The sequence below is a fragment of the Kryptolebias marmoratus genome, linkage group LG24, assembly GCF_001649575.2.
Source record: "Kryptolebias marmoratus isolate JLee-2015 linkage group LG24, ASM164957v2, whole genome shotgun sequence".
In the NCBI taxonomy this organism is placed as follows: Eukaryota; Metazoa; Chordata; class Actinopteri; order Cyprinodontiformes; family Rivulidae; genus Kryptolebias; species Kryptolebias marmoratus.
In genome coordinates, this window is record NC_051453.1 from 18370319 (window position 1) to 18390256 (window position 19938).

The 19938-nt window shown below is 39.5% G+C and overlaps 1 protein-coding gene across 1 annotated transcript in view; it reads left to right on the top strand.

Moving 5' to 3' along the window:
• Positions 1–17647, top strand: part of prdm5 (PR domain containing 5) — a 49795-nt gene extending 32148 nt beyond the window's left edge. Inside the window, exons 14-16 of the mRNA XM_017423575.3 lie at positions 4796–4881; positions 11244–11348; positions 15037–17647. Coding sequence (XP_017279064.1) covers positions 4796–4881; positions 11244–11348; positions 15037–15201 — 356 coding nt within the window. The 3' untranslated portion in view covers positions 15202–17647. The remainder of the gene's footprint in view (positions 1–4795; positions 4882–11243; positions 11349–15036) is intronic.
• The last annotated feature ends 2291 nt before the right edge of the window (positions 17648–19938 follow it).

Sequence of the window (19938 nt, forward strand, 5' to 3'; positions counted from 1 at the left end):
TTTCCAACTGGCATATCAGATAGTGCTTCAGTTGACCTTTCTCATTTGTCTCCTCTTGAGCAGGACAATATAAATCCTCTTTTGGATCCTCAGCTCTTCCGAGAAATTCCAGGATTCACATCACTGGTTCAACACCAGATTCGGGTAAAAGCAGATGCACCTAGCCGTCAAAAGAGCTATCGGATACCAGAGCGATTAGTGCCAGTGCTGGAAAAAGAAATAAAGTTGATGTTGGATTTGGGAATAATTGAGGAGTCAAGCAGTGAGTGGTGCAGCCCAATTGTGCTGGTACCAAAGAGAGACGGCTCCCTCAGATTCTGCATCGATTTCAGATATTTAAATGCTATGTCCAATTTTGATCCTTACCCAATGCCCAGGGTTGATGACCTGTTGGAGAGAGTCGGTTCAGCAAGCTACATTACCACACTGGATCTATGCAAGGGATACTGGCAAGTGGCTTTGGCACCAGAGGCAAGAGAGCTGACCGCCTTCAAAACTCCTTTTGGTATGTACCAATTTAAAGTCATGCCATTTGGGCTTCAGGGTGCGCCAGCAACATTTCAACGTTTAATGGATCATGTACTGAGAGATGTGTCAGCATTTTCTGCAGCATATCTGGATGATGTTGTGGTGTATAGCCAGTCCTGGGAGGAGCATGTGATTCACCTACAGGAGGTGCTACACCGCATCAGAGTGGCTGGGCTCACTATTAACCCCAAGAAGTGTGCAATAGGCCAGCGAGAAGTGGAGTACCTGGGCTTTGTTATTGGTTTTGGGAAGATAAAGCCTCAAGTTGGGAAGATGGAGGCAATTCAATCCTACCCAGTTCCAACTACAAAAAAGAGGGTGAGAGGATTTCTTGGTTTGGTGGGCTGGTACAGGAAATTTATACCTTCTTTTGCAGAGCGATCAGCTGTACTGACTGACCTAACGAAGAATGCAGCTCCCAACAAGGTGTGCTGGACAGAAGAATGCAATCGAGCATTCAAAGACCTCAAGGAAGCAGTATGTACCCATCCGGTTCTACACAGCCCAGATTTCAGCAAGCCATTCGTCTTGCAAACTGACGCTTCAGGAGTGGGGCTTGGAGCTGTCCTTCAACAAGAAGTGGATGGTGAAAGAAGGCCTGTGGTGTTTTTGAGTCGGAAGCTGCTCGACAGAGAGACGAGGTACTCAACAGTGGAGAAAGAATGTTTGGCTATGAAGTGGGCTATCGAGGCTCTCAGGTATTATCTTCTGGGACGTCACTTCATTCTAGAGACTGACCATCGTGCCCTTCAGTGGTTAAGACGCATGAGGGATGCCAACACTCGGATCGCTGGATGGTACCTGTCTCTACAGCCATTTGATTTCACAGTTCAGTACAGGCCAGGGAAGTCCAATGTGGTTGCTGACTGTTTATCCAGGATAGCAGAGGACTGAGGTACTGCCCTCTTAAGAGAAGGGGGAGGAAATGTAATGAAGAGGTCTTCATTACTGGGACTATTTTTTTATAAATATAAACTGTATAGCACTTTAAGAGCACCTTTGCACTTTAACTAGCACTTTAACAAGCACCTTGTTTAGCACTGCACTTTAAGCATGAATTTGCACATAAAGAACCATTTGCACACAAGAAGTTTTAACTATTTATTAAATATTTATTGAGAATTTTAATAATTAGCATGTAGCCTTTTGTTCCAGGCTCTGCACAGCTGCTCCTCATTAAGAAGTGAGGTGGTTGTCTGTGAGAAGAAAAGAATTGTTAGTCAGAGGAAATAAGGTCTACTGTTTAGAAACTTAAGCAAATGTTTGTGTAAAACATGTTAAGTGTGAGTGCAGGAGAAGTGTAGTGGTGCTAAAAGTTAAAAACTCACCTGTCTTTTCTGTGTCCTCTCCAGGGTGTTTGGACAAATACTTCCCCGGGGGTTCAGACACCTTTTATAGGTTCCGGGAGAGGCCATGGAAAAGTGTGTGTGGGAGGGTTTGCATGTAGTTTTATGGTGTTTTATGATACTTTGGTGTAGGTTTAAAATATAAAATATTTATAAAAATTAACTGGGAATATAGTGGTATTTTAATAAAATGTATTTTACAGATGGAAGTAGTAAATTGGTAAATGTCCCCGTGAGGAATGGTTTAGTCCACTATCAGCTGTGACTATTTAAGGCTGTAATTATGTCTTGTGGGGGGTTCTTTTTGTTGTTGCCTGATGCTGGTAGGCTGGATGGTACAGCACCAGAATAAAACTTGTTCTGACTTCCACCTGACTCTGCATGGATCATCATTCTCTCTGTAAATCCAACCACGAAGGGCTGCCGGTTGACAGTGCCCCATAGGGTTGGTTGTTATAAAACTCAAAACATCTATTAAGAATGACAAACTGGACCTATGGTATTAATTTGATGTTTATATGTCTTGAAATAAATAAGATATGACCATTTGTACATGGAGATAGCGAGCTAGCTAAAAGTTGCATAAACATAACTCGGTCATAAAAAAACAAAACAAGTTTTCCTGAAAAACTTTTTTTAAGTTACTACTCAAGATGTTATAGATAAAGTTTTATGCTGATAAGGTTTAAGCTCTTAGAGGAGATAATGTTTAAAGATTTTTCACATTTTGCTGATTTGCATAAACATTACATTTTCAAAGCAAAGTTTTATGTAGCAAAAAATTCATTAAGGTTCAACGATTAGGAGATGAGTTAAAGCCCATAGTAGTAGCACCACCTATAGGTAGACGCATGTAGTTTTCTAATGTTATACAGGAGTTAGCATACTTTAATTTTCCTTTGAAAAACTTCTCAAAATCTCACACAGTTTAGACTATGTGTTTGATTTTGTGAAGATTTTTCTTTGAGACACAATAGGCCACGCCAACTTTTTTTAAAGTAATTTGACTTTTTAGGTCTGACCTCTAAGTCATGTTTTGAAGGTCTGTGCTGAATTTGATAAAGTTCCGATAAGCCACTTTTGTGTGACAATTTTTTTTATTATCATACCACCCCTATGGCACAATGTTTGTTCATTTTGGTCCAGTAATTCAGAGTTTCCTGTGGTTTAAAATTCATCTCATGAGCTATTGTTGTTCTGAAGATATGGCCAAATATGTTTTATGCTAGCTAGCATTAGATATTTGTGGAGGGATAACTTACACATTTCTGAAAATAGTTACTTGTCCTTGACACTGGTATTAAGCTTGGTATCTAGAATTAACATTGTGAATTTTATAGCGCTCGACCATTAAACCTCCGAGAAAAAGTCTGAAGTAGGTTTTGCAAATTTTGTGACTTAGCAAAAAAAAGATTTTTTTTTAGTGGAAATGGGTGTGGCCTATGCCATGTGATTCAGCACAGTGCAGGGAACGCATGGATATAAGGCCTTAAATTGTGCAACTTACAGTTTAAAAGTTACTTGACAAAAGACATAAATCCTAATGATAGCACCCTGTATGGGTGGACACATCTGATTATTTTTGTGAGCCGCATACACAAGCCATAGTTACCACCATGTAAAAATAATCTTAAACCTCTTTGCGATTTGGGCTGGAGTATGACCTTTATTTACAGAAGAAAACTAAAAATGGAAAGTAATAGGAATAAGAATAATAAAAAATGGAACAGTTTCAACTGGGTTTCTAGCTCCTTGCCTCTGCGGGCTTGGACCCTCAATTATCTATTAGGTGGATTTCACCACAGTATTAGAGGCTGTTAACCTCGGCTACCTTCTGTAGATCACTAATCAGCTCTGTGGCTCTTATCTGCCCATTGGATCAGCACAAAGTAAACAGATCCATGTGTCAGCGGCGCGTTTGACTGACAGCTTGTCACTTTCTCTTTGTCATCAGCAACGTCTGCTCAGATAGGATCTTTAAGGCTTTGGCTGGACTGCTTTTGATCCAACCAGGAGAGGCCAGATTGCTTCTAAAATTCTCCAAACAGCTGGCCAAATGGTGTTCAGATACCAGGCCGCGAACTGTAGCCAACACAAAAGGTTTATTTCTGCAGTGGAAAATCAGTGAGAATCTGAGATGGACGGCTCCAAAGAAAAATCCCATTTGACCACCAGTGGTTTGAGCACTTTGGAAACATCTTTTAGAGGAATAGGTTGAAATCATCATGGCACCTTAATTTTTTGATGAATTTTTGCTGCATGTGAGTTTAAAAAGATAGTTCAGCCAGTTTGTAGTGAGGTTTTGTAGAAAAGTTACGAACATTCAATAGATCTTTGTAGGACCTCAGTTTGGAGAAATACAGTTTAGGTCTGACTGGACTCAGAAATGAACAAATAGTGCGAACACATTGCTGGTGCCTTGAAACAACTTCATAACGAATCATGCAAACTCTATTTTATGAAACTTTTCACCTCTCTCAATTCCACATTACACAGTTATTTCAGCGTAAATATTATGAAATTGTCGCTGGAAGTTCTACAACTCACCGCTACTGCAGTTATTTGTGCTGGTAAATAACCATTGAATCATGCACATTACTGTGTAATGTGAAACTGAGAATGGCGTAAAGTGTAAAAAACAACATTCACACGAACCTTTCATGAGATTTTGGAGCCTGAAGTTGTTCTAAGACACCAGTAATTCACTTTGGTCCTAGCTGCATCTGGACTAGTCATTATCTCAAAGATCTGGTCAGGATTAAACTCAGTTTCTCAAAATGGAGGTGCTTCAAAATGCTAATAAATATATTATATATATATTACATATAGCACTTCAAAATATCTGACCTATCCCTTCAAAAAGAAGTTTACATTTTCATGTTGCAGTTTGAGTTTTACACTTTGTGGTTTTCATGTTTTAGGTGAGCGTCCGTACCCGTGCCCCTACTGTAACAAAGCATTCAGCAAGAACGACGGCCTGAAGATGCACATCCGCACTCACACTCGGGTAGGTCTTCTTTCTTATTTGATATCATTCGACTGACTGAGCGTCACTTCTTTTTGTTTGCTCCATTGCTATAAACCACCGTTCTCCTCTGTGTACTTTTCATGGTTCACACTGATGAAGGTTTCATCATGTTGCACAAATCTGCACTTTGAGTCGAGAAGGAATGAAATCAAATTTGTGAGTTTGAAGTTAAGGTTATTGTTACAGAACGTTAATTAAAAATGAATAAGCTACGGATTACAAAACTTTAACGGCAAACCTTAACACCAGAACAAACTAACAGGAAAAGTTTATAAATTCAATAAATCAAAGTGTTAATAGTCATCTTGACATTGATATCATCATAACCTGTAAAAAAACAAACAATGAACTTGTTACACTAATCATAAATTTTCTAATTCAAGCATTTGTTGGGTTTCTATCTATTTTCCACCATCCTTCATAAACAGTTGTTGCAGATAATGGGAAATAGAAATGCCTAAAACAAATCAGTTTTAATGTAAAGACCTTTTCACTAACGTAATGTCTGTGTTGAGGACGATCTTGTTCAAATAAACAGCATTGATATTTTCTGTCAACATGAACTAAATGAGACATACAGTATGTTAACTGAGCTGATTGTGCCCCATTTTGGTGCCATTAAATGATCTGTTCCAGACTGAACCATTGCCGTAGACTGATGGACTTTCAAAACAAAGCTTGGTCGCTTCATGCAGAACAAAGTCACAATATTTGCTCTCGAGGGCAGGATCTGGTTGTTTGCTGTATGTTTGCAGTGTGTGGTCTGGCTGTTATACATTTGCAAAGATTTGTCTTCGTCAGGACCCGTTGTTTATTAATAAAGTGCACATCTCTAAAACCTGGAAGCTTGTGCAAGGTTGTGCCTGCGCACCAGCTTTTGTTTACACCCCAGAGAAACGTGCTTCAATCATGAAGAGGGCATTCAGATCTGGACTTGCAGGAACCGCAATAAAGAAGAAGGGAGGAGAGAACATCTTTGAGACTTTTGAGGTGGTATAATCAATATCTTACCTGCAGCAAAAGTAACTATCAGTGATCTATCAGCCAGGAATATCAGGCAGAGGTTCCTTCAGATACAAGCTAACAGCTTGTTAGAGCAGGAGCAAGACCAAAACATATTTTTGATGCGCTAAAACAACTTGTAATTTAAAAATTATATATATATATACACCATTTTATAAACCTTTACATCACTGTCACTTTTTGCGTTGAATCAGGGGTGGGTGCAATTTCTTCTAGAAGGTCATTTTGACCTAGTCAAAGAGAATTAAAATGTATTCTTCTAACATATAATGTAAAAAAGAGCAAACAGTATCTTATAAAAAATGTTAGGTAGACATCAACTAGTTCATTTTTAGATTGAATTGTTTTCTGAGCTGTGAGAAACTGAACCATGAACGTGAATTAGTTCAGGTTTCATGTGTGTGAGCTGAACTTTGAGCTTGTCCTTGTGGGACGTGAACTTGCACGTCTCTGCTCCTGCCTCTGGACAACAAATATGCCCTTTTATTTATGAAGATGAGAAGAATAACTAAAACACACTCTGCTGAAAATGACTCCTGAAAACTCATCTTCATTTTCAGTTAACGACTCAGAAAGTTAACCGTGACTACAGCTGACATGAAATTCTTTTTGACCTCAAGAGTTAAATCGAGCAGCAGTTGTGAATCCTGACCAGTGGATATATGAGCTTCAGTGCATACAGTGATTTAATTTATTCCATCTGCTAAATGCATATACTGATAAAATGATAGGAAAGAGAATTGGTAAAGAAACAGAAACAGCAAAAGGGTTTCCAACTGACCCGATGATTTCTTTTTTTAATCATGTATTTTGTGTGCAGGTTCTCTCATAAATCTTCCAGACATTTTTTTTTCCAGCTTGGAACTTAATTTGATACATTTAACTTGGATCATGTTGGCTTCATCACATTTGTGGGTTTACTTTTAATAAATCGTGCAAGAAGGAAGGATAATATTCTTTGCAAAAAGAAAAAAAAAAAAGTATGATGAAAACGTTAACTGTAAGAATAAAAATGAAGCGAGGCAGTGTTCAGGGGGGAGAAAATAAAACTTTCTCTTTGATCGTCTGTTAATTTTCGGAGCGAGGACACTTTTCCGCTTCTTTTTTTTTTTTTTCACTTATTGAAGTTTTCAGCCAAAACAAAACTTTCCATGAGCTCTTTGTCAGCGTCTGGACATGTGTGTCAATGTGTCACTTTTGACGAATGACTCTGAGTACGTGTTTTATAGTAGATTTCCATCGTCAGTTTCACTGAGACAGTTGTAGCCTGTCAGCACAGCTCATTGCAACAATCTGTCCTTTTTTTTTGAAGCTGTCCAGAGTTCAGTGTTGGTAGTGGAGGTATCCAGCTCAGGTTGGTGGGCCTCCGTAGGAACAGGCAGGTATAATTTTCTCCTGTGCTGCTGATTAAACTGACTGATGTTTTGTTCCGAATGTTCCCGGATCTGCCTTTGCTCACGGCGCTCTGAAATATGGGCTGAGCAGTTACAGACAACAGAACCAGATGAAGTCACTGTCGAGAAAAACTAATGTCGTTTGGCCAAAGGAGCCGCAGCTCGCTGCTAATGAACAGATGATTGGAGATGGATGTGACTGCAGTTTGTGTGTTTTACACCACAAACCACATCACTGGCAAATCAAAAAGCCACATCTGATTCCGATGTGAGCGGCTGTTGTTTTGCATGTTAGATGGGTTTTAAATTTCAGCTGTAAGAGGATGTTCTTGTATTACAGGTTCAGTGATTGTAAAAATATTTACCAATCTTCTGTCCTCAGGTTGTTAATTGTTTTGCCCTAAGGTCAAAGATAGTTTGACAACTTTGAAGCTCAGTTTACAGGAATTACCTTATAATTAATCAGAATCATTTCAAACAGCATATGTAGTTCAGGCTTAAACAACTTTGCATTCCGAATATCCCTTGCTACGTAATGATGGGTCTGTTTCTAGATTTGGATAACAAATTAACAAAAACTGGAGCAGTCGTATGTCTGCTGGAATACATTTGCATTCAGTAATAAAATAAAGAATTAGACCTCTCTAAATTGTCTCGAGGTGTGAGAGTTGAGCATGAATGGTCGTCTGTCTCTGTGTCCTTGGGATGAACTGGTGACCTGTTCAGCATTTACTCCGCCTCTCATGCTTTGACTGCTGGAGTTGTTAACCCCAGTGCGAAGAAAAGAAAAACCAGCTGACTCAGGTGACTGAGTGAGGTGTTTAATGAGCTCATTATGAATAATAAAGCATGACAGGTTCATGATGGTTTTGAGCGTGTACAAAACTTTCATAGAAAGATTGTGTTGGTTAATTATTGAGCTGGCAAAGTATCAGGGTCCTGGTAGGTGTGTGTGACAGTGTATTCATGAGTTAAGGCCTGCAAGCACCGGTGTTACTTGGTCAATGAAGCTCAATAGCATCATGCTGGCATGAGGGATTTTCTAGAGCGTAGCTCCATCCTGATGTGATATGAGAGAGTCGTGTCAGGGCACACATGATAATTCAACCTGGAGAGACTCACGACAAAGAGAAGCTGCAAATAAATGGTTTTATTTGACATGAATAAGATATTTGGCGCTTGGACCTCGGCGGACACTGGAGGCGCGGTCGGATGCTGATGGGCTGAGATGGAGGTGCGGTCTGATGCTGATAGGCTGGAGTGGAGGTGCTCGACGCAGCGATTAGATGCAGGTGAGGCTGAAGCAGGTCTTCCAGTCTGAATTTATGCCTAGGCTTCATTATCCTCATGAGAACACGCTACTGTTGTATGTATGTATGTAGTGAGGGTGCAGAATAGTGTCTCCAGGTATGTGGAAAATAGTGAGGAACAATTTGTTTTACAAGTACTGAGAGGAACATAATGATTTCACACTGGAGGTTTTTTTATTTATTTATTTATTTTTTAATTCCTGCAATTCAGTCATGTTTTTATAGTTTGTCGAGGTCATAGAAAGTGTTATGGGTCGTATTTGTTTTACAGGGGAGCCTAAATCTAGTATTTTCAGTGGGTTGTTCTGCACAGTGACAATCATTTCCAGAATAAAGGAAAGCACTTGTTTAACTCGTAGAGTTCTACAACATGAAGTTCAGCCTAGTTGTGTTCATCCTTAAAAGTCTACTTAACAATCGATGAGTTTTCAACTTGCTTTCTGATTATGTAGCTACATTTATATCTACATGTGTTTGAAATCAACACAAAATGGTCATCCAGTGTGATCCACCGTTTTCTTCGAGGAGTGAGCTAACTAAACACTGGGAGTGTTTGTTCATCTTGTCCTGCCTTCTGTGTTTTCTACTCAAAATCTTGGTGAGAGCCGTGAGAGTGCATCTCCAGCACAGAACCTCTCGCTGCGAAGCAAGTCCACATCGAGCACTTTTTCCAGAAAATCTCCTGTCTTCTTGTTTGAACATGGCTCGAGGCAGATGGGCATGCTTCCAATTTTTGAAAGGATTTGCTCATAAATCAAAGCACAAGACAAATTTATACTCTGATCTTTGGCACCGGACAAAAGTAAAAAAATAAAACAACAACACTAACCCAGACAGAAAAGATTGAGACAATTTTCTTATTGATCCTGAGAGATTTTACCTCAAACAATATGATCTTATTGTGGTACCAGAAGACATTGCATAATTTCTGGCACAAATTCACCTCAGGATATTGTGGAAATGGAAAAAATCTTTGAAGGCCAAGACTCTAGAAAAAGTTTGAGTATAATCATATAATAAAGTTGTTTTCTGTGTACTACAGATGCTCAAATTTACCAGAATATGAACAGATCAATTCATGGTATTTTGTGATAGAATATGACAGTAAGCCATTCTGCAGTTGGAGGATCAGCCTCTTTGACAAACTGACTGCCTGACGTTACACTGCCAGCTTCTCTAAAACCCCCTAACTCCATCATTAGCTCCGTCATTGATTTCTAACTGGCCTGAGGGCGACTTCCTGCTGCCATGCCGCTTTACAAATACCTGCATATTTAAACATGTCACATGAGAAGATTTTCTGCATCTGAGAAAGTAAACAAGACTCCAGCCTCACATCTCGAGATGTGCTCTTTGTACAGAGGAGTCCGGCTCACAGGAGAGGTCAGGTCAGAGGTCAGCGGGTGAACAGCTGCTGAGGAGTGAAGGTCACCAGGTACAGATGTTTGATGTTACCAGGGTCACTGTGATGCATTCTGGGTATTCTCCTTAACCCAAATCCAACCATCTGTTTCTGAACCTAAAACTTTATCACCTTACTTTTATTTTACATTGACTGAAAAAGAAAAAAAAATCCAGTTGAAGCGAAGGATTTAAGTAACAAATTACATTTCAATGATCAGGACAGAATTTGTTTCTGTGGGGTGGGTTTTTCCTTTCACACACAGGGGTCTTTATTCCCATTGTTGGCCTTTATTCTGTCACACGCTCACAAACAGTTGCATCCTTAAAGGCCCTTGCAGGCTCACATGCAGTGAACCTGATCTTTACCTCCTTTTGTATCCTGTGTCATTGGGCACTCCTTGCCCAGCCCACATGATAGTGCTTTTCCCAGGACCCTTGCTTCCTGCATTCACCCGGTTCCCATGACAACTAAGCCTAAAAATGGATAGAACCTCTGCTATCAGGCCAGACTTGTCAAAAGCAGCTTCCCGAAAAGAGCCGCCGAGGGAACCAGCTCCTCAATATCTCCTTCTCATTTCTCTTTATGTCTTTAAGGTGTCAGCGCTGAGCAGCACACGCCTACCTTCTTTATCGTCACACACACTGTACACACAGTTGTGAGAACACACTCAGTGAGATATCTGCTTTGACAGACTGAAACAGGCCTCCAAAAGCTGTAGAGGAAAGGTTTTCTGGTAAACTGATGAAGTGTGGAGAGAGAGGATTGATATTCTTCAGCCCTGCAGTGCCAGCACACTCAGACATGTTCAAAGAGATTTTCTGTTCCATGTTTTCTTTTCTCCTTTTAGGAATCCATGTGTTTCTGATGGCCTTAGTGTTGGCCATTTCTTCCCTACCGCGGGATCTGTACACACTTTCATTTCATATCTTCTCCAACACACAGGGAGAACTCTGAGGTGTGAAGCTGGAAACCATTCAAGTGTGAAAGTGAATGTGTGTGTGTGTATGTGTGTGCGCTACAGGGATACTTCCACATCTTCTGTGCGTGCTTGTTTGTTTATTTCTGTGAACATGTGTGCGCCATTACTCTTTTTTCCCCCCTCCATGTTTTGTCCATATGTGATGTTTATTTGTGCAGTTCTGTCATATGAAGTGCCCTCTTAAAATCCACTTTTTGTGTGTGTGTGTGTGTGTGTGTGTATCACTACAGGAGAAGCCTTACAAGTGCAGTGAGTGCAACAAGGCCTTCAGCCAGAAAAGAGGACTGGACGAGCACATGAGGACGCACACGGGGGAGAAGCCTTTCCAGTGCGACGTGAGTGCCTCCGCAGCCTCTGTTCCGCCATTTCTTCTTGATTCCTGCTTGTTTTCGTCCGTGTGTGGAAATGTGATGGAGCTCTGGCGTGAGGCCAGACGTGGAGCTCAGTCGGAAGCAGATAGGGATCTTGCTTCTCTGAAGAGGCAGAGTGAGTTGATCTCACATAAACACATTGAGAGGATCAGAGGGATAAATTACCCTCAGCTTATAATACTGTCGGAGTAATAATTATCCTCAAAAAGAAGGGGGGGGGGTGGTTGCAACAGAATTAGCTGTTAGTGTTTAAACAAACTTTTTTTAATGCTGCACTTCAGCACCATTTGAGGAAATGGGAAACATGTTGCAGATTCTGACTTTATGTTTTTAATTTAGAAAGCCACAGCTGTGGGTTGGAAAGGTCTTTAATTGAAAATCAGATGACATTTAGTCCAAGTCAGAGAACTTGTTTTTTTCTCTGCGTTGGAACAAAAATCAAAACAGGAATCAGCCACTGCTAGGTACTGAAAAAGGCTTCAGAGTCATGCTTCACATTTGTGAGAACTGTACAATTATATTTCTGCTATTGTTTTAGGGGGTTATGATGTGTCTGGAAGAAGACACATGAGCTAATTATTGGTTTTTGATTGTTTTTTGTCATTGTTCAGTGTAACAAACTGTTCCCAAGAACATTATTATATCAGATATCATGAATTCATTTTTTTAAAGTGTTTTTTTTTTTTTTTTTGCTAGAAGCCATTTGTTTACTGGTAATGTTTTCTGTTGATCAAAATGTAAACAACAAGGGTATAACTGTATGTATAAATCACGGTTTGGTACAAAAAAAAAACTGAAAATGATATTATTCCCTGACTTTTTTTAAACAGACAATAGCCCTTCCCAAAGACAGTAAAACAAACCAACCTTGCTCGTGGAGAGGTCATTACAGCAAGTTAGATTTTCTCAGCTGGTGATTAATTTTCTTCATTTAGAGAATAAATAAAAAATAAATTCATTTTCTACTCTTATTTATCTGTAAACAGTGTCAAGCAGGTCATATGTCAATCAACAAGTTGAATAAACTTCTAAACTGAACAGAAGCTCTTTTGATTAGTGTTTGTTTTTGTTGATTTGATCTAAAATTGACGCAAAATAAAAGGCAGTGCAGAATGAAATGACATCTCCAGATGTGAAAATATAAAATAAATACAATGTTAAATATTCACTCAAAGCTTCTCATCGAGGTGAGTGCCAGTGTGTTGATCATCTACAGGTAGCACATATTTAACTGCATTTATAAGATGCCTGAGGGCCTTTCAAAGCAAGCAAGTTATTTACCTTGACGTCTTCCATGTACAAATTATGACCCATTTGGCTTTCCATACATCCACTCTTCGCTGGCTGCATTTTGCTGTGGATCTCGAGGAACGCTGCTTATTTGAGCTCCTGGGTTTCATCTGAACTCACCCTTTTTGCTTTGCTTCAGCATAGAGAGCTTTAAACATTATGCTCCTCTTCTCGTTTTCTTTGTGGCAGTTAGCAAAGAGCGGTGATTACCTGTGACGGATGTACTCTCTGTCTAATTGCATCCACCAAGTCCTGACATCAGTACTGAGATGGTTCAGTACGATTATGTGTACCATTACACCACCACTGAACAAATTTAGGCTAAAATATTGAGGACCAAATAGTTTACCTTGCAGGGATGCTGGACTCTTGCAAGATTTGCCATATTCTGATTAAATAGAACCCGTCTTGTCAGGCTTCAGGTTATAAATTTGTGGTAAAAGACCTTGAACCAATCTATAGCCTGTTCTGACAACAAAAGGTTGGTTTTAGAGTCAGTTGCTGTATATTAGATAAACCAGTGGAGTTATTTCCTCATTGATAGAGCACCAAAGATAAACTCTGAAGGTTTTCCACGTTGGAGATATATTTCAGCTCATCTTCCAATTGGCTACTACAGAAATTAGATTTTACACACCGGCCTGCCAAGTATTTAGTGAAATGGCTTACTCTTTTCCAAACTGTTTCCACTGAAGATTTTCCTGATGGTTCTGGGTAACAAACCACCTACTGCGTTAAGTTAGTAACAAGAACCATGACAACCTCACAAGCGTATAAGTCCTTTGGAAAAAGACGACAGAAGATAGAAATTCCTGCAACAGTTTCCTGCCATACTTCTGTCATTTGAATGTAATAATAAAGGCTTGTTAATTTGCTGAGAATGTGTGAACAGTCAGGAAAACGATTTCTCATTTCATTGAGATCAGTGTGGTTGACTTTAAAAACCTTTCTTCGACCCAGTTTATTGCAGGAAATACAAACACTGTTATAATTTTCAGATTGACATCAAAACAAAATTGACATTAGATTCTCAATAATAAATTTTTTGATGTATGCTCTGTACGTTTCGAGACAGGAAATACACCCACATTCTCGGAGATTCATCCCCAATGAAGCATCACCAAGAAGGAATTATTTAACCATAAACATGGAAACATATGGACCATAAACATTTGTCCGGATTCTTTTTGTCATCTTGGAAAAAGACCTTTCATGTAATTAATTTGACCCTGAGCCATTAGGCATAATAAAGATAACATGTGGGTTTGATTTTGGGAGGTTTATTTTGAGTCAGACAAAAGCATCGCTCACTTCCAGAAACATTTTCCAGTCGAGCTGAAGGCGCTCTGGATGCAGCACAGAAATGTTTTTGAGGGATTCAGTCACATCTGCGAGACATCGAGGCTGCTCCCGTCAGCTTTAGTCTCTGTGTCACTCTGTAAAATACAAAACGTCGCGCTGACACAGGATCTGATATGTAGATATCCGAGCTGTGTACAGCAACAGCACAGTAAACCACTTGATGTCACTGACCTCCTGCTTTCTTTCAAAGCTTCTGTTTGATGCCGAGTAGCTACAGATGTACTGTGTCGGATTTTTTTCAATGTAATTCACAGATGGAGGCGAGGAGGACACACACTGTGAATCTCTGAGCTTTGTGTCAAAACTTAACACCAGCCATGGTGGATTTAAGTGATTGATAGAGGGGGCGAGGAGTCATTTGTAAAGTGAAGAATGACTCTTTTAGGATGGATGTTAAAGTCCTGGGGGTGGATTTTTCTCATGGAGTGTCTTACTGAGAAATCAGTTTGCATCACTGTCTGTGTCTCTGATAAGGCTAAACCCTGCAGTTAGCAGAAAATCTTGGTAAATAAAGTTTATGGTTATACTTAAGTACAGTAAGAATGCCACCCTTCTTTCTATTCAGCAGTTCCTTTTCCGTCACAATTTTTGTCTTGCTACTGCTCATGCATAAGAAGATATCAATATGCGAGGCTCAGTTGAGAATAGCATCATTTTTGCTTGCACTATGTTGTACAGAGTAGACAAAATCTGCATAAAGTTGCAAAAACTTTCCAATGCACAAGAACGTTTTTGCCAAAATGAGTGAAAAAAACCCAGACCTCTTTGGAGCTCGATAGCTGAGCCATACTTCACAGTAGAAACATCATTCGAGGTTTAAATGAGTCACAGAAAGTTGTATTTTATGTGACTGAATTGGCATCGTGGTAACTTTAATGATTTTTATACAGTTACAGTTTAGGTGGGGGGTAGTAGCCGTCAAAATTTCTTCAAATTTTGAAGTTTTCTGTACTTATTGTAATTATTCCCATTGCGATGTGCGTTTGTCCCATTTTCTTAGGTGTGTGACCTGTCGTTCAGCTTGAAGAAGATGCTGAGCAGACACAAGCTGACCCACAACCCCAACCGGCCCATGGCAGAGTGCCAGCTGTGCCACAAGAAGTTCACCAGGAATGACTACCTCAAAGTACACATGGAGAACGTCCACGGGGAGACGGAGAGCTAGAGCCAGTTACAGGAGCACAACAATGAGATTCCAGAGATAAAGTTCTGTCCCGTTCTTTATGTACCAGTAAAGTATGAACATGCTGCATACACAGATGGAAGATAGCAAAAGTGATGTTATTAACTGTAAATGCATGTAGAATATGGGAAACATTAAGGAAAGCATGTTAAAATTTAAACATAAATTGTACATGTGTATTTTTTTTCCCCCGTCATCCTGTTTCCTCATTGTTTTTGATATTTCAACAAACAGATTCCCAGATGTTTGATCTGCCAGCGGAGCCGCTTTGTCTGCTCACAGAAATGTCTTCGGTTTCACTTCCATTCTTTTCCTGATTTTACTGTTACTGAGCAGAAAGTCTCGACTCGACTTCTTTTTCTGTTGTCTGAAAAGCTCAGTGTACTTCTGTGGCCAGTTGCCAAATATTGAAGCAAAACCAAAAAGCCTTTTTGTTAGTTTTACTTGTATTCATTCAGGATGTTTTTGTTCAAGAATTACACCTGTTCTTAGGAAACGTCAGACATCTTTACATGTATTAAATTATTTTAGGCGCACACTATTTATGCTATTGTTGATGTGTAGATGGAGGATTGGAGATCTGAAAACAGTAACCAGCTACATAATCAGACACAGGTCCTGATTTTCAGCTTTTGTTTACATAACTGTCAGAGAGTATTAACTTACTGTCATCTGTGTTTTGGAGGCAGCTTTTCTTGGATCTGCATAGAGAAACGGTGATTTAATTAAATCCGAAGTTGACACATTCTCAGTTTCGTTCTAAGTAGGATTTGTTCCTGTAGCTGTTGGACCTTCATTATTAGCTTAAAGCAGTAGTTCAGATCCTTTGATCTGTGAAGGTTATGAGTAAGAAATAACTTACCTGTTGTAGATAGCTCATTGAACAACCTCAATCAAGAGAAATCGTTTACTTCTGAATGCCGTGACAAGCTAATGGCTAACCCAAGTGAGGCCGAGACCAAAGTGGTTTGCTTTTATCTGAAAACAACTTTAGTTTTCAGAAATAACTAGTTGTTCATGTGAATACTTTTTATAAATCTATTCATCAATGTTGGTTTCATTGTACAGTTATTCTAACAGATGTATGATGATATTATTGCAGGAAGTGCCCCAGGCTGCTCTGGATGTGCTACAGCTAGCTGCTTCTGCTGGCACTATATGTGCTTGGATATATAAACAGAAATAACCATGTATTGATAAATTAATGGTGATGTAAGGCTTTATAAAATAACGCTTGGAAATTTCTGAGATTGGAGTTGTTTTAAGACAACAGCAAGGCACTTTAGTTTTGGACTAGCCGTTAGCTCATCAATCTGGTCGCAATTAAACTCAGTTTCTCCAAACAAGGTTGTTCAAAGAGCTTTGTACAGCAGGTGAGGTATTTATTGTTTATAACTTTTCCACAGAACCAAGATTAAAAAAATTTGAACTATTCCTTCATGAGGAGCAGCTTCAGCTTTTCTCCCTTTTACCAGAACTCATTGTATAGAAATGAGAAGAGTTCAAAGGACATTTTTCTTTGCCACACATTTGTCCCATAAACTAACTTCCTGTCTGTATGTTCTGGAAAATGTGAACTGTCACTTCTCACTTTTGTATTTTGAAACATATAAAACCTCATCACCTACCACACATCCATTTCCTCCACTTGCTCTGATTAAATGTTTGTGAACTGTTGACATTAGAGGGGGGGATGGAAGGGAAAAAATGGCTTTAAGAGTTGATTAAAAGCGTTTATTTCTTGTTAATCTGATCCCTGTTTTTAGGTTGGCAGTCTGATGGGAATGAAGGCTAATTAAGGCTTTTTTTCTCTCTCTTTCTGAGGCCACAGTCACCACACGCCTGATCTGTAAAGCCACACACTAAAGAGCTCCTCTGATGGTTTCTCTCTGTGGATGCGGAGACTCTTTCTCACATCCATCCCCCAACTGCGGCTCGTCTTTATCTCCGGATTGAACTGTGTGAGAATTTCGCGAGCGGTGGACTTCAGTGGGAGGGCTGCGAGTTATTCTCATCGTTCGAGCCACTGTTCAAACTCGATAAATCTTGCCACGTGTGGTTTTGGCTTCCTAAAAACACATAACTGTTGCAGCATGTCTTTCTTTTTGAGTGTGTGCTGTTTGTTCAACAATTAACTCATTTCTGCTCTTCGCGTTCGAAAACACGTGAGCTCAGAAACAAAAACTGCAGCATGTCTTTGGGATCCTGTTAGCATCGGATCTGATCTCTGGAGGGCACGGCCTGATCCACCTGGATCTGCTGAGGGGTCCTTTTTGCCTGCTGAGCTGGTACCGGCCTCCTGCTTCTCCAACAATATTCACCCCCTCTTAAGCACATTGACATCTATCCTGCACTTTGTAAGCACAAGCAGGGATATGAAGCACTGTAGCATGCTTGTTGACCACATATTAAACTGAAGTGACTGACAGGTCTGATTGGGTGTTAAGATGTCCCTGCTTCCAATTGCAACTCTGCTTTTTGTAGGTTTTATCAGAATCTGTCACCATTCATGCCTCTTTGCTGTCTCATTTTGGTCTCGCTGCATTTGATTTTATCATGGGATTTTCCCAGTGACCCATTGTTACTGCCTTTCACTTCAATCACTCCTGTCTCAAAACCCCGCGTGCATCCCAGCCCTCATGTGTCTCTCTCTTTTCGATGGGTGTATCATGCCAGAGCTCCCAGTCAATCTGTTTCTAATTACATGTTTTTACTGGAAGCCCCAGTTTCCTGTGTTGCCTCCCCGTTTGTGAATGCGGGCCAGACTGAGCTCCGACCAGCGTCCAAAGAGCTGAAGGCCAGCCCCGCCCACCGCACAGGAGTATCATTACCACACCAGCCCGGGTTTATGGCAAGCCACCGTCACGTTAGGAATGACACAGGCACGCTTGTCTGACCCCTGTGTTTGGCCGGTGTTGCGAGGCAACAGGTAGCCTTTCTCTCCATGAACCAGAGAAATGTGGAGCGTGTGTGCCCAGCAGAGAGTGCCATGCAGGGGAATTTTAATCCCACGGAGCAGGGTGTGTTTCAATGTTTTGGGTCACCTTTTTGGCAGGAAAGATCATTCCATTAAAGCCGTGTTTCCTTGGAAGCAGACGGTGGCTTTAGGTTACCTAAAAAGCTTTGACGCCGATACACGGCCAAGTCAACAGGACTGGAAACTTTTCATATATCTGCAAAGAACACACACTCAGAAGACTGTCTTGCTACTGTCTGTCTTACTCAGTAAGTTAAAAGATTGTTCTTATCTGATCATCAGACTCCACTTCGGGCAAAAGCAGCACTGATTTAGGTAGACAGGCATTATTGCATCAGGAGGAAATAGAAACATGAGCAGCACATATGTTCTCCTTATCTCCATCTTACACTATTTTATGAAGATAACACAATATTTATTGTGATTTATTTCTTTTTTTACTCATGCATAACATCTTACTTAGCTAGCTACATAAAAATTCAGTTTTGAAAAAGTAGCATTAAAAACATTTCTAGGTTAACTCTGTGTTATGACAATGTGCAGTCAGTCAAAGTCAAATTTATTTATATAGCACTTTTCAGCAACAGGGCAGTACAAAGTGCTGTACAACATGCGAACATAAATGTACAGAGTCATAAAACACACACAACGATATCGAAGATATAGAGCTAAACATATCTAAAACACGAGACACTAAATTAGACTAAGTCGTACTAAAGATAAACCAAAGATAAGTTGAGGAGAACCAAACTACGATATAACATAAACTAAACTAGAGTTTAAAAATGTCAGCCGAACAGAAGCCATGAAAACACACACCCAATACAAGGTTACATAAAAATACAGAGTAAAACTTATCTAAAATAAATCAAACTAAAAATAAACTAAAAATATAAATAAACTGAAGAAAACCAAAGTAGGATATAATGAAAGTGAACATAAACTAGACTAGGATTTAAAAACCTCAGCTAATGAGACGTGATAAAAGCTGAATTTTAGATACCAAAGGCTAACTAAGGGTACCGATGGCCAGCTAAGAGTTAAAAACATTTTAATAGTTTAATAAAAGGCCTATACGTGGTAAAAACTAAGATAAGTAAAATAAAGGTACTGTAAAGCTAACTAAGAGTATCAAAAGCCAGCTAACAGATACATTTTATTAGAAACAAGATAAACAACTTAGATAAAACAGTAAATAAAAAGTAAGTAAAATGAAATAACAGATTAGAACAGTGTGAGTCAGTTTTAAGGAAAAGCAGCAGCAAATAGAAAAGTCTTCAGATTTGATTTAAAACAGCTATATATGGCAAAGGTAGCTCTAAATAATAATAATAAAAAACAAAACATTAAATTCTGTTTATTAAATCATTTTAGTTCCTGGTATTATAATCCCTAACTTTAGTTTTTTGTTTTTGTGTGTGTTTTCATTCTCAGACTGTTCTTCTGCAGATCAGTTCCTTAAAAACTTTTAAATGTTACTTTTCCAGCAAGAGACAAATGAAGAGATCCAATCAAAAATCAGCTGGTGCACCTAGAGGAAAGTTTACCTGCTAAACTGACAGGTCGTCCCCTTTGACCTCCATTCAGAGGCTACACGTATGAACATACTGGACTCGCAAGAAAGTTGTGAATTTAACTCTAATATGACCCTTTGTTTATACTTGTTTGCAAGATGTAAATATAAGCAGCAAAGTATGATTATGTGAGGGATAACAGTTTGTTTCTACTGCCCTCATGTGCCT